This window comes from Elephas maximus, chromosome X (assembly GCF_024166365.1).
Source record: "Elephas maximus indicus isolate mEleMax1 chromosome X, mEleMax1 primary haplotype, whole genome shotgun sequence".
NCBI lineage: Eukaryota > Metazoa > Chordata > Mammalia > Proboscidea > Elephantidae > Elephas > Elephas maximus.
In genome coordinates, this window is record NC_064846.1 from 81,463,053 (window position 1) to 81,478,002 (window position 14,950).

A 14,950-nucleotide genomic window follows, 5' to 3' on the forward strand; every position below is an offset into this window, starting at 1 on the left:
TCAAGGAGGGGAGGGGTGGGGATGGAAAACACCAAATAGACAATAGATAACTGGTTACTTTGGTAAAGGGTAAGAGAGTACACAATACTGGGGAAACCAGCACAACTTGTACAAGGCAAAGTCATGGAAGCTCTGTAGACACATCCAAATTCCCTGAGGGGCCGAATTGCTGGGCTGAGGGCTGTGGGGACCATGATCTAGGGGAACATCTAGTTCAATTGGCATAACATAGTTTACAAAGAAAATGCTCTACATTCTACTTTGGTGAGAAGTCTCTGTGTCTTAAATGCCTGTAAGAGGACATCTAGGATACTCCACTGGTCTCAGCCCTTCAGGAGAAGGAAAAATGAAGAAAACTAAAGGTACAAGGGAAAGATTGGCCCAAAGGACTAATGGACCACGTCTACCACGGCCTCCACCAGACTGAGTGCAGTAAAACTGGATGGTGCCCAGCTACTGCCACAGATTTCTCTGACAGAGATCAAAATAGAGGGTCCCAGACAGAGCTGGAGAAAAATGTAGAACTCAAAAGAAAGACCAGACTTGCTGGCCTGACAGAGACTGGAGAAACCCTGAGAGTATGGCCCCCAGACACCCTTTCAGCTCAGTAATTAAATCACTCCTGAGGTTCACTCTTTAGCCAAAGATTGGACAGGCCCATAAAGGGGCACACCAGCCCAGGGACAAGGACAAGAAGGCAGGAGGGGACAGGAAAGCTGGTAATAGGGAACTCAAGTTTGAGAAGGGAGAGTGTTGACAAGTTGTGGGGTTGTTAACCAATGTCTCAAAGCAATATGTGTATTAACTGTTTAATGAGAAACTAGTTTGTTCTGTAAACCTTCATCTAAAGTACAATAGAAAAAAAAATGAAATGCAACACATAAAGGAATAGATAGATATTGGCCATATTGAATCAGAAAATGATACACTATGCCAGATGACAAATCAAAGAGGAATGGTGTCACATTCATTGACACAAAAGAACATTTCAAGATCTATCCTAAAGTACAACACTGTCAGTGATAGGGTAATATCGGTAGGCCTATAAGGAAGACCAGTTAATACGACTATTATTCAAATTTGTGCAGCAACCACTAATGCCAAAGATGAAGAAATCGAAGATTTTTACTAACTTCTGTAGTCTGAAATTGATCAAATGTGAACTCAAGATGCACTAATTACTGGTGATTGGAATGTGAAAGATGGAAACAAAGAAGAATTAATAGTTGGAAAATATGGCCCTGGTGATACAAACAATGTCAGAGATCGCAGGAGAGAATTTTGCAAGACCAACAACTTACCCATTCCAAATACTTATGGATGTTAGAAGAGACTGTGAAGCTTGCTCATGAACATAGGGCAGCTATAGCTAGAGGAAGAAATGATGAAGTAAAAGAGCTGAACAAAACTTTTCAAAAGAGCAGCTCAAGAAGACAAAATAAACTATTATAACAAAATGTGCAAAGACCTGGAATTAGAAAACCAAAGAGAAGAACATGCTTGGCTTTTCTCAAGCTGAAAGAACTGAAGAAAACATTCAATCTTGAGTTACAATATTGAAGCATTCTATGAGCAAAGTATTGAACAACTCAGGAAGCATCAAAAGAAGATGGAATTAATACACAGAATTACTGTATCAAAAAGAATTAATTGATGTTCAACCATTTCAGGAGGTAGCCTATGACCGAGAACCAATAGTATTAAAGGATTAAGTCCAAGGTTTATGGAAGGCATTGGCAAAAAACAAGGCTCCAGGAATTGACAGAATACCAATTGAGATGTTTCAACAAAAGGATGCAGCACTGGACATGCTCACTCCTGTATGCCAAGCAATTTGAAAGACAGCTGGCCGGCCAACTGACTGGAAGAGATCCACATTTGCACCTATTCCAAAGAAAGGTGATCCAATAGAATGTGGAAATTATTGAACAATATCATTAATATCACACACAAGTAAAATTTTGCTGAAGATCATTCAAAAGCAGTTGCAGTAGTACATCAACAGGGAACTGCCAGAAATTCAAGCCAGATTCAGAAGAGGACATGGAATGAGGGACATCATTGCTGCTGTCAGATGGATCTTGGCCGAAAGCAGAGAATACCAGAAAGATATTTATCTGTGTTTTACTGACTATGCAAAGGTATTTGGCTCTATGGATCATAACAACTTATGGATAACATTGTGAAGAATGGAAATTTCAGAACACTTAACTGTGCTCATGCAGAACTCGTACGTAGGCAAAGAGGCAGTTGTTCAAATAGAGCAAGGGAATACTGCGTGGTTTAAAACTAGGAAAGGTGTGCATAAAGGTTGTATTCTTTCATCATACTTATTCAACCTGTATGCTGAGCAAATAATCTGAGAAACTGGACTATATGAAGAAGAACGTGGCATCAGCATGAGAGGAAGATTCATTATTAACCTGCAGTATGCAGGTGACACAACTCTGCTTGCTGAAAGTGAAGAGGACTTGAAGCACTGAGGAAGACTAAAGACTACAGCCTTCAGCATGGATTACACCTCAACATAACGAAAACAAAAAATCCTCACAACTGGATGAAAAAGCAACATCATGATAAATGGAGAAAAGACTGAAGTTGTCAAGGATTTCATTTTATTTGGATCCACAATCAATGCCCAAGAAAGCAACAGTCAAGAAACCAAATGAGAATGAAAACACATCATACCAAAGCCTTTAGGGCACAGTAAAGGCAGTGCTCAGAGGTCAATTTATAGGAATAAACACACACATCAAAAAAGAAGAAAGAGCCAAAATGAAAACAACCCTACAACTTGAACAAAAAGAAAGTGAACAGCAAAAGAAGCCCACAGCCACCAGGAGAAAGTAAACAGTAAAAAATTAGAGCAGAACTAAATAGAGAACAGAAAAACAATAGAAAGAATCAACAAGACCAAGACTTGGTTCTTTGAAAAGATCAACAAAATTAAAAAACCATTGGCCTAACTTACAAAAGCAAAACAGGATACTAAGCAATAATCCACATAAGAAATGAGATGGAGGATATTGCAATAGACCCAACTGAAATAAAAAGGATCATAACAGAATATTATGAAAAATTGTACTCCAACAAATTTGAGAACCTAGAGGAAATGGAGGAATTTCTAGAAACACACTACCTACCTAAACTAACACAACCTGGGATAAAAAATTTGAACGGAACCATAACAAGAGAAGAGATTGAAGAGGTAAAAACAAAAAGCAAACAAACAAAAACTCCCAACAACAAAAGCTTTGGCCCGGACAGCTTCATTTTCAATTCTATGAAATATTCAGAGAAAAGCACACATCGGCACTGTTCAAACTACTTCAGAGCATAGAAAAGAAAGAAATACTCTGAAATTCATTCTGTGAAGCCAGCATAACCCTGGTACCAAAGCCAGGCAAAGACACCACAAAAACAGAAAATTACAGACCAGTATGTCTCATGAAGATAGATGCAAAAAATTCTCAACAAAATTCTAACCAACAGAATTCAGAATAATATAAAAACAAAAACACCACAACCAAGTGAGATTCATACCAGGTATGCAAGGATGGTTCCACACTAGAAAATCAATCAACATAATGCACTACATATAGAATAAAACAAAAGAATTATATGATCATCTCAATCAATGCAGAAAAGGCATTTAGTCAAGTCCGACACTCATTCCTGAAAAAAAAAACTCGATAAAATAGGAATAGAGGGAAATTCCTCAACATAATAAAGGGGAGCCCTGGTGGCACAGTGGTTAAGAACTCTACTGCTAATTAAAATGTTGCAGTTTAAATCTACCAGCCGCTTCTTTGAAACCCTATGGGGCAGTTCTACCCTGTCCTATAGGGTCGCTATGAGTCAGAATTGACTCAATGGCAATGGATTTTTTTTAATAGGGTCAATATGAGTCAGAATCGACTCCACGTCAACAAGCTTGGGTTCTTTCTTAGACAAAACCAACAGCCAACATCATTCTCAATGAGAGAGGCTGAAAATATTCCCCCTGGGAATGGGAACAAGGCTGGGATGCCTTTATCACCACTCCTATTGAACATTGTGCTGGAAGTCCTAGCTAGAGCAATAAGGCAGGAAAAAGAAATGAAGTGCATCCAAATTGAAAGAAAAAAGTAAAACTATCCCTACTCGTAGATAATGTGATCCTATAGATAAAGAACCCCAAATATTCCACAAGAAAAATACTGGAACTAATAGAAAAATTCAGTACAGTAGCAGGGTACAAGATCAACATACAAAAATCAGCTGGATTTCTCTACACCAACAGAGAACTTCAAAAATGAAATCAGGAAAATTCCATTTATAATAGCCTCTTTTTTTTTTTTTTTAGAATGTAGTAGTTCAAACAGATCAAGGAGATGCTACCTGGTTTAAAATGAGCAAAACTGTGTGTCACTGTTGTATCCTTTTACCGTACTTATTCAATCTGTGGAAACCCTGGTGGTGTAGTGGTTAAGTGCTAAGGCTGCTAACCAAAGGGTTGGACAGTTCGAGTCTGCCAGGCACTCCTTGGAAACTCTATGGGGCAGTTCTACTCTGTCCTACAGGGTCGCTATGAGTCGGAATCGACTTGATGGCACTGGATTTGTTTTTTTGTTGTTGTTGTTTTTTATTTAATCTGTATGCTGGGCAAATGGTCCAAGAAGATGGACTATATGAAGAAGAACGTGGTATCAAAGTTAGAGGGGGACTCATTATCAACTTACGATATGCAGATAACACAACCTTGCTTGATGAAAGAGAAGCGGACTTTAAAAATTGCTAATGAAGATCAAAGAATACAGCTTTCAGCACGGATTGTGCCTCAAAATAAGGAAAACAAAAATCCTCATGACTGGATCAATAAGTAACATCATGATACAAAATATAGAAGTTGTCACTTAATTGTGCTCATAAGGAATCCGTACATAGACCAAGAGGCAGTAGTCATTGGAACAGAACAAGGGGTTACTGCGTGGTTTAAAATCAAGAAAGATATGCATCAGGATTGTATCCTTTCACCATACTTATTCAGCTTGTATGCTGAGCAAATAATCCGAGAAGCTGGACTGTATGAAGAAGAACGCAGCATCAGGGTTGGAAGAAGACTCATTAACAGCCTGCGATATGCAGATGACACAAACCTGCTTGCTGAAAGTGGATAGGACTTGAGGCACTTACTAATGAAGATCAAAGAGTACAACCTTCTTTATGGATTACACCTCAACATAAAGAAAACAAAAATCCTCACAGCTAGGCCAATAAGGGAACCCTGGCAGCTTAGTGGTTAAGAGCTCTGCTGCTAACCAAAAGGTCAGCAGTTCAAATCCACCAACCGCTCCTTAGAAACCCTATACAGCAGTTCTACCCTGTCTGATAGGATCACTGTGAACCAGAATCAACTCAATGGCAACAAGTTTGAGGTTTTGTTTGTTTGTTTTTAGACCAATAAGCAATATCATGATAAATGGAAAAAAGATTGAAGTTCTCAAGGATTTCGTTTTACTTGGATTCACAAACAACACCCATGGAAGGAGCAGTCAAGAAATCAAACTACACGTTGCATTGGATAAATTTGCTGGAAAAGACCTCTTATAAAGTGTTAAAAAGCAAAGACGTCACTTTAAGGACTAAGGTGCTCCTGACCCAAACCATGGTGTTTTCAATCACCTTATATGCATGGGTAAGCTGGACAATTAATAAGGAAGACCAAGAAGAATTGATGCCTTTGAATTATGGTGTTGGTGAAGAATATTGAATATACCATGGACTGCCAGAAGAAGGAACAAATCTGTCTTGGAAGAAGTATAGCCAGAATGCTCCTTAGAAACATGGATGGCGAGCCTTCGTCTCACGTACTTTGGGTATGTTATCAGGAGGGACCGGTCCTTGGAGAAGGACATCACGCTTAGTAAAGTAGAGGGTCAGCGAAAAAGAGGAAGACCCTCAACAAGATGAATTGACACAATGGCTGCAGTAATGGGCTCAAGCATAACAAGGAGTGTGAGGATGGTGCAGGACTAGGTAGTGTTTTCGTTCTATTGTATATAGGGTCACTATGAGTCAGAAGAGACTCATTGGCACCTAACAACAACAAGGAGAGTTGGGAGGAGGGTAAAATGGGAGATATTGCTTAAGGCACAGTGAGTTTCTGTTTGGAGTGAGGAAATAAATTGTGGTGATGGTTCCAGACATGGTGAATGTAATTAATACTGCACTGTACCCGAAAAAATGGTTGAAATGGCAAATATATGTTTATATATATATAGAGAGAGAGAGCCACAATAAAAAATTTTAAAAATAAAAAGGTAATGTAGTAATAAATATATTGATTGGAAAACTTCAAAAATAATTTCTCTGAGGAAATTTTTTTTGTCTTCAAGTTGTTTTTTTTTTTAATTGAACTTTAGATGAAGGTTTACAGAACAAACTAGTTTCTCATCAAACAGTTAGTACACACATTGTTGTATGATATTGGTTAACAACCCCATGACATGTCAACACTCTCCCTTCTCAACCCTGGGTTCCCTATTACCAGCTTTCCTGTTCCCTCTTGCCTTCCAGTCCCTGCCCCAGGGCTGGTGCGCCCCTTTAGTCTTCTTTTGTTCCATGGGCCTGTTCAATCTTTGGCTGAAGGGTGAACCTCAGGAGTGACCTCATTACCGAGCTGAAAGGGTGTCCGGGGTCCATACTCTCAGGGTTTCTCCAGTCTCTGTGAGACTAGCAAGTCTGGTCTTTCTTTTTGAGTTAGAATTTTGTTCTACGTTTTTCTCCAGCTCTGTCCTGGACCCTCTATTGTGATCCCTATCAGAGCAGTCATTGGTGGCAGCAGGGCTTACTGCCTCTTGGTCTATGTACAGATTCCATATGAGCACAATTAAGTGACAACTTCTACATTTTCTATCATGATGTTACTTATTGATCCAGTTGTGAGGATTTTTGTTTTCCTCGTTGTACTGGACTCAGTCTGGTGGAGGCTGTGGTAGATATGGTCCTCTATGGGGAAAATTTTAAGATTATGACTGTTCAGATATTATCAAAGAGAACTTCAATGATTAGTATGTATAATATTGCATCACCCTCTGTCATTCTAGTTGTCCTAACCCAACTTTATTCTTTTCCACACCATTCATTACCTTTTGACAAATTATATACTTATTTTTCTTGTGTTAAAAAAAGAAAACAAAAACAGAATCTCCAGGCCCCCAAAACCTACAACAATGTAATACTTTATGCTTGACAAGTGAACATTTTCCCCCTAAGGTCTGGGACAAGACAAGGTTGCCCCCTCTCACCACTCATAGACTGGAAATTCTAGCCAGACCAAGAAGTCAAGAAAATAAAAGGATATATAAATTGAAAAGAAAGAAAACTGTCCCTGTTTGCAGATGACATGATAGTCTACACAGAAAATCCCAAGGAATCAACAATAACACTCCTAGAATTGATAAGTGAATTCAACAAGGTGGCAGGATACAAAATCAAGACAAAAATCAATTGTATCTCTATATACTAAAAATGAACATATAGAAACGGATATTAAAAATACAGTTGGCAAAAGTTGTATGATAGATAGTCACAACAACGACAAAAGGAAAAAGAGTAGCTGCTGAAGCTGCTTATGTACAACCAAAATCATCATGGGATTCGGTTTCTTGGTTTGGGGGCTTAAGGTCATGGTTTCATGGTATGTCGCAGTTAATTGGCCTAAGAATGTGTTTAGTGCCTCTGTTCTATCTCCTAGTTCATTGCATAGTACCTGGGGTCTTAAAACCTTGCAAGTGGCCATCCAAGGCACAAGAATTTGTCTCTATTCACCTCGAGCAACTGAAGAAGGAGAGTCAAGAATAGGAGGAGAATGCGGAATGTGTGGCAAATTGGCTCCGTGAACAACTGCCTCCTTTGTCATGTGACCAGAAGAACTGGATGGTGCCTGGCTACCAATACTGAACATTTTGATAAAAAATTCCATAGAAGAATCCTGATCAAAAGTGGGTAAATGCAGAATAGAATTTCAAATTCTCATGGACTCTAGAATTTCTGGAGCCATGGAGGGTGGATGAAACCCTGAAACTATTGCCCTGAGATAACCTTTAAACCTTAAACCAAAAATATTCCCTGAAGTGATCTTAAAACTGAACTGTAGTTTAGCTTAACTAGTAAAAAAAATGTCTGCCTTGGGCATTATGCTTTTTTAAGAACTACCTATAAGGGATCAAATTGACAACAGCAACTCGAAAGATTAGACAGAAACCTTAGGGAACAGTGAATTTGTGTTAATGTGACAGGAACAACTCAGAAAAGGAGGGTGAGAAGGGTTGCATAACACAAAGAATGTAATCACTGTTACTAAATGGTACTTGTAGAAACTATTGAACTGGTGTACGTTTTCCTGTATATATTCTCAACAACAATAACATAATTTTTTTAAAGGTAATACAGAAGGAGAAGAAGACAAATTAATCCAAAAAGTACACTGCCTTTTACAATCACTAGAAAATACCAAATACTTAAGGGTAAATCTAACAAAACGTGTACAGGACTTGTATGCTGGAAACTACAAAATGCTGATGAAAGAAATCAAAGAAGCTCTAAGTAAATGGACATTCTCTGTTCATGGATTAGAAGACTCAACATAGTAAAGATGTCAATTCTCCCCAAATTGACATGTAGTTTTAATACAATTCCTGTCAAAATCCCAGCGAGATTTTTATGTGGGAGGGGAAGGTATGGACAAGATAATTAAAAAATGTATATGGAAAGGTAAAGTAACAAGAATAGCTGAAACAATTCTGGGGGAAAAAGTGAAAGGAACCTGATTTTAAGACATTATATAGCTACAATCGACTCAATGGCTATGGGTTTGGTTTTTTTGCTTGTCTGTTCTATAGCTATAATAATCAAGACTGAGGGATATTGGTAGAAGGACACTCACGTAAATCAATGGAACAGAATAGAGAACCCAGAAACAGCCCCAATAAAGCATGACCAACTGATTTTTTACACAAAGTTGCAAAAGCAATTCAATGGAGGAAGGATAGTCTTTTCAACAAATGGTGCTGGAGCAATTAGATATCCATGGGAGTGGTGGTATGAACCTCAACCTAAACCTTACACCTTATACAAAAATAAATTGAAAATAGATCATAGATTAAATGTAAAACATAAAACTATAAAGCTTTTAAAAGATAACATAGGAGGAAATCTTCAGGACATAGGCCTTGATGACAATTTCTTGGATAAAAAAAGAAGAAAATTTTCTTCTTCTTTTTTTTTTTACATCACCCAAAATGCACTCTATAAAAGAAAAAAGTCAGAGATTTGTTCCTGTTGTTAGGGGCCATCCAGTCAGTTCTGACTCATACCAACCTATGTACAACAGAAGGAAACACTGCCGGGTCCTGAGCAGTCCTCACAATCGTTATTATGCTTGAGCCCGTTGTTGCAGTCACTGTGTCGATCCATGTTATTGAGGGTCTTCTTCATTTTTCGTTGACCCTCTACTTTACCAAGCATGATGTCCTTTCCCAGGAACTGATCCCTCCTGATAACGTGTCCAAAGTATGTGAGACGTAGGCTTGCCATTCTTGCTTCTAAGGAGCATTCTGGCTGTATTTCTTCCAAGACAGATTTGTTGGCTCTTTTGTCAGTCCGTGGTATATTCAATATTCTTCAGCAACACCGCAACTTAAAGGTGTCAATACTTCTCTGGCCTTCCTTATTTATTGTCCAGTTTACCTACGCATATAAGGTGATTGAAAACACCATGGTTTGGGTCAGGAGCACCTTAGTCCTTAAAGTGACATCTTTGCTTTTTAACAGTTTGTAAGAGGTCTTTTGCACCAAATTTGCCCAATGCAATGTGTCACACGATTTCTTGGTTGCTGCTTCCATGGGTATTGATTGTGGATCCATTCTTTTCTCTTTTTATCATGATGTTACTTATTGGTCCACGCAGTATCTCCTTGTTCTATTTGAGCAACTGCCTCTTGATCTATGTACAGGTTTCTCATGAGCACAATTAAGTGTTCTTGGATTCCCATTCTTCGTAATGTTATCCATAATTTGTTATGATTCACACAGTCGAATGCCTTTGCATAGTCAATAAAACACAGACAAACATCTTTCTGGTGTTCTTTTAGCCAGGATCCATCTGAAATCAGCAATGATATCCCTAGCTCCATGTCCTCTTCTGAATCAGGCTTGAATTCCTGGCAGTTCCCTGTGTATGTACTGCTGCAGCCGCTTTTGAATAATCTTCAGCAAAATTTTACTTGTGTGTGATATTAATGATATTGTTCATAATTCCTACATTTGGTGGGATCATCTTTCTTTGGAATAGGTGTAAATATGGATCTCTTCTAGTCAGTTGGTCATGTAGCTGTCTTCCATACATCTTGGAATAGATGAGTGAGCACTTCTAGCACTGCATCCATTTGTTGAAACATCTCAGTTGGTATTCTGTCAATGCCTGGAGCCTTGTTTTTCATCAATGCTTTCAGTGCAGCTTGGACTTCTTCCTTCAGTACCATCAGTTCCTGATCATATGCTACCTCCTGAAATGGATGAATGTCCACCAATTCTTTTTGGTATTGTGACTCTGTGCATCTTATCAAAATTAAAACTTCTACTCTGCAAAAGATCCTGTTAAAAGGATAAAACTACAAGCTACAGACTGGAAGAAAATATTTGCAAACCACGTTTTTGACCCCCTTCAAAAAAAAAAAAACCTCATGTAGTAGCATATATAAAGAACTCTCAAAACCCAACATTAAAAACAAACAAAAATAAGTTAGAAAATGGGTTTACTGAAGAGCATCTATGGATGCCAGATAAGCATATGAAAAGATGTTCAATGTTATTATTCACTACCCAAAATAAAACTCATTGTCATTCAGTCAATTCCCACTCATAGTGATCCTACAGGATGGAGTAGAACTGTCCCATAGGGTTCCCAAGGCTGTAAATCTATATGGAAGCCGACTGCCACATCTTTCTCCTGCAAAGGGGCTGGTGGGTTTGAACTGCTTACCTTTTAGTTAGAAGCAGAGCACTTAACCATTCTGCTACCAGGTCCCTATCACTATTCACTAAGAAAATGCAAATTAACACCAAGATGAGATATCACTATACACACCTAAAAGAACAGGAAAGGAAGGGAAGGAAGGAGAGAAAAAGGGAGGGAGGGAGAGAAAGAGAAAGAGAGAAAAAAAGAAAGAAAATGTCAAATGTTGGCAAAGATGTGAATTAACTGGATCTCTCATACATTGTTAGTGGGAACATAAAATGGTACACTGTTTAGAAGTTTGTTCTAAAATTGAACATGAAATTATCATATGATTCAGAAATTACTTTCTTGGGTATTTATCCAACAGTAATGAAAACATATGTCTGCACAAAAATCTGTACACATACTATGACATGGAAGAACCTTGAAAACATTATGTTGAGTGAAATAAATCAGACACAAAAGGACAAATATAGTATGCTCCCATTTATATGAAATGTCCAGAATACGTAAGCACACAGAGACCAAAGTACATTAGTGGTTACCAGAGGCTGTGGGGAGGAAGGAATGGGAGTTATTGCTAAAGGGATACTGAGTTTCTGTTTGGAGTGATGTAAAATTGTTGAAATAGTTTGTGGTGATGGTAACACAACATGGTGAATGTAATTAATGTCACTAATTGTACACCAAAATATGGTTAAGATGGCAAACTTGTTACATATATTTCACCACTATAATTTCTTAAATAGTTTAAAAAAACACCTGTGTACAAATATTCATAGCAACTATTGATGTAATAGTCAAAAACTGGAAACAATCATAGTGTCCTTTAACTGGTGAATGGTTAACAAACTTTTCTACATAGCGAATTGTGGTATACTACTTAATGATAAAACAGAAAGAACTATTTTCAACACAAAACAACTTGGATGAACCCCCAGGGAATTATGCTGAGTGAAAAAAAAAGCCACTTTCAAAAGTTTACATGCTGTATTATTCCATTTATATAACATTCTGAAAATGACAAGGTTATGGAAATGGAAAATAGATTAGTGGTTGCCAGAAGTTAGGCATGGTAGAAAGGGAAGGAGGAGGAATGATGTGATAAAGGGACATTGGAGCTATAAACACACATAGCACAATGTAAACTTCCGGTTTTTGATATTGTGCTATGACTATTTAAGAAGCAAATTTTGGGAAACTGAAAGATGCATGGAACCTCTTTGTACTTCTTTGCAACTTCCTGTGGCTCGAAAATTATTTCAATATGAAAGGTTTTAAAAATTGGTTCTAAATCCTATAAAATGATATTTCAGAATACTTGAAACAGTAAGGTAACCATTATAGAGCCAAACAAAGATAATAGAGATCGTATTTTCACCCAGGAAGGGCAAGATTAGAAATGGAATATGAGCTATTGTTATAGCTGTATGCATGATTCCTTTGGGAAAATAACCAATTCATTTTTCTGTTGAAAGATTTGGTGGATTATTTTCTCCAGGAAAAAAAAGAGCAAAAGTAAATGTGAACTGTTAATGGATTTCATGTTTTTTGAAAGTCTATATTTAGATAAATATCATATTTCTGCTAATAAGATTTTAAAGGAAAGCAATTATTTTATTATAACATATTAAATGGTAATAAAAATGTCATTGTTCTAGTACTTATTTACCCTTTCTAAATCATATTTTACACAGAATCCATTAATTATTTTAATGGCCAGAACTGCTAAACTTTCTATGATTTCAAAACTTTCTCTTATATTTCTCTTATAAAGACTTGGATTGGGAATCGAAGAAGGAAGTATCGTTTAATGGGAATTGAAGTTCCACCTCCAAGAGGAGGCCCAGCTGATTTCTCTGAGCAGCCTGAGTCTGGATCTTTGTCTGCGCTCACACCAGGAGAGGAAGCTGGGCCTGATATTGGAGAGGATAATGACAGAAATGATGAAGTATCTATCTGTTTGTCTGAAGAAAGCTCTCAAGGTACTTTATATGCTGCACCTCCTAATAATAATGCATGTAAATTTGATGCATTTTTGTTGCTTTTCAGCTTACAGTATATCAAATCCAAAGTATTCAAAACATTTGGCCAAGCATTTGAAAAGAAATAGATTCATTTTTAATGCTTCCACCTAAACAGTCTTCCACATCAAGACATCACAACCAGGGGCATTCATCTACCACAATAGTGATTTCCCACATTTGGAAATGTTGCTTATTACACCAATCCATAAATTATGGTTGAGTAAATGATTGTTTTTATTTCATTGGAATTCTAGTCAATTTAATTATAGAGCATTATAGGTACACTGTCATGAAAGACTATAGTAAAGTGTACTGAACGCCAGGCTACTAGTAGTCAGGCAATCTGGGTGCAAGTCCTAGAACTTTCATTAGTGGATTATGTGATTTGAGGGGAAGAATTTAACTCATTGGGTTTTAGTTTTCCTGTCTGCAAAAAAAAAGAAAATTAGACTGGATTATCTTTATAAGACTTTGTGATGTCTCCCTAAACGGGAATTCAAAAAATAACATGTAATTATGCCATTTATCTATAAGACGTATGTTTCATTTGACTTCAGACATAGAGACAGTTATCCTCTGATGCCTTTGAAAAATTTTACCAGCTTTATTGTGGTCTAATTTACACACCATAACATGCATCCATTGTAAGTGTATAATCTCAATGATTTTCATAAAATTTTGTAGTTGTACAACCAAACTCGAGTTTTAGAACGTTTTCATCCAAAAGTTTATCTTAATTCTGTTTGTAGTCGGTCTTCACTCACAATCTCCAGCCTCAGGCAACAACTGATCTGCTTTCTGTCTCCATGCATTTGTCTTTTCTGGACATTTTATATATACTTGTTTTATCTGTGCATGTGTGTATAAGAGAAAGACAGATAGAATAAGAATTTTGCCTTTGTCCATTCTGTTACTTTTTATTTTATTAATGTTAAACAGCCCTATTCATGATATACTACATTTTCCAGTTTATTGATTACTTTTCAATTTGGCCTTTGGGGTTATATAAGGTCAGAATTTTTGTTTGTAATTTTTATGTTGTCAAATCTACCAATCCTTTCCTTTATGGTTTGTGTCTTTGATGTCATGATTAAAAACTCCTCCCTTATACTACTATTACTTTAATATGCCCCTTCTGGTATCCTTATGGCTTCACAATTTGGTATTTACTTCACCTGGAATTTATTTTGCTTTAAGATGTATTAAAACAAATCTAATTTTACCTTTCCAAATGCTTAGTCAGTTGGCCCTACACTATCTATCCTTCTTCCAGTTATTTTAAGTGTACGTGAATATATACGGATATGGATGCATACACGCACACAGGTCAAATTCTGGAGTTTCCATTATTTTACATTGATCTGATTGTTTACAACTGTGGTTTTATAATATATCTTAATATCTGGTAGGGCTAGTAGTACACTCATCCTTCTAGATGAACTTTAAAATTGTTTAGACATACTATTCCCCAAGCCACCTCACAAAATGCACTCTGGATTTTCACTGGCATTACATTAAATGGATAGGTTAATGAACTAGGATGGATCGAGATTTGCATGTGTTCAGCTTTAGATGATGGTAGAACATCCATTCAAAGCTGTCCAGCAGGTCCTTGAATAATATGGGCCTGGAAATCAGAAGAGGAATTAAGACACAAGAGGAAATATGGGAGTCACCCACATCAAGGCCAAAAAATACCAAGCCATAGAAATAAAAGGTGTAATTAGGTAAGAAAATTAAAAAAAAAAAAAAGAAAGAAAGAAAAGAAGATGGCCAAGTATTGTGTGTTGAGGAATATCTAAATGTGGGGGCTGGAGGAGAAAATAGATCCATTTAAAGAACATTCAGAAATATAATTGGAATAGTATTGTATTACTAAAATGAAGGAAAGAGACTTGAGAAGAAAGAAGAGTTATATCAA

At 37.1% G+C, this 14,950-nt stretch overlaps 1 protein-coding gene across 1 annotated transcript in view; it reads left to right on the forward strand.

Moving 5' to 3' along the window:
• Positions 1-14,950, forward strand: part of HDX (highly divergent homeobox) — a 166,582-nt gene that overhangs the window by 120,467 nt on the left and 31,165 nt on the right. The window contains exon 6 of the mRNA XM_049872844.1: positions 12,780-12,987. Coding sequence (XP_049728801.1) covers positions 12,780-12,987 — 208 coding nt within the window. The remainder of the gene's footprint in view (positions 1-12,779; positions 12,988-14,950) is intronic.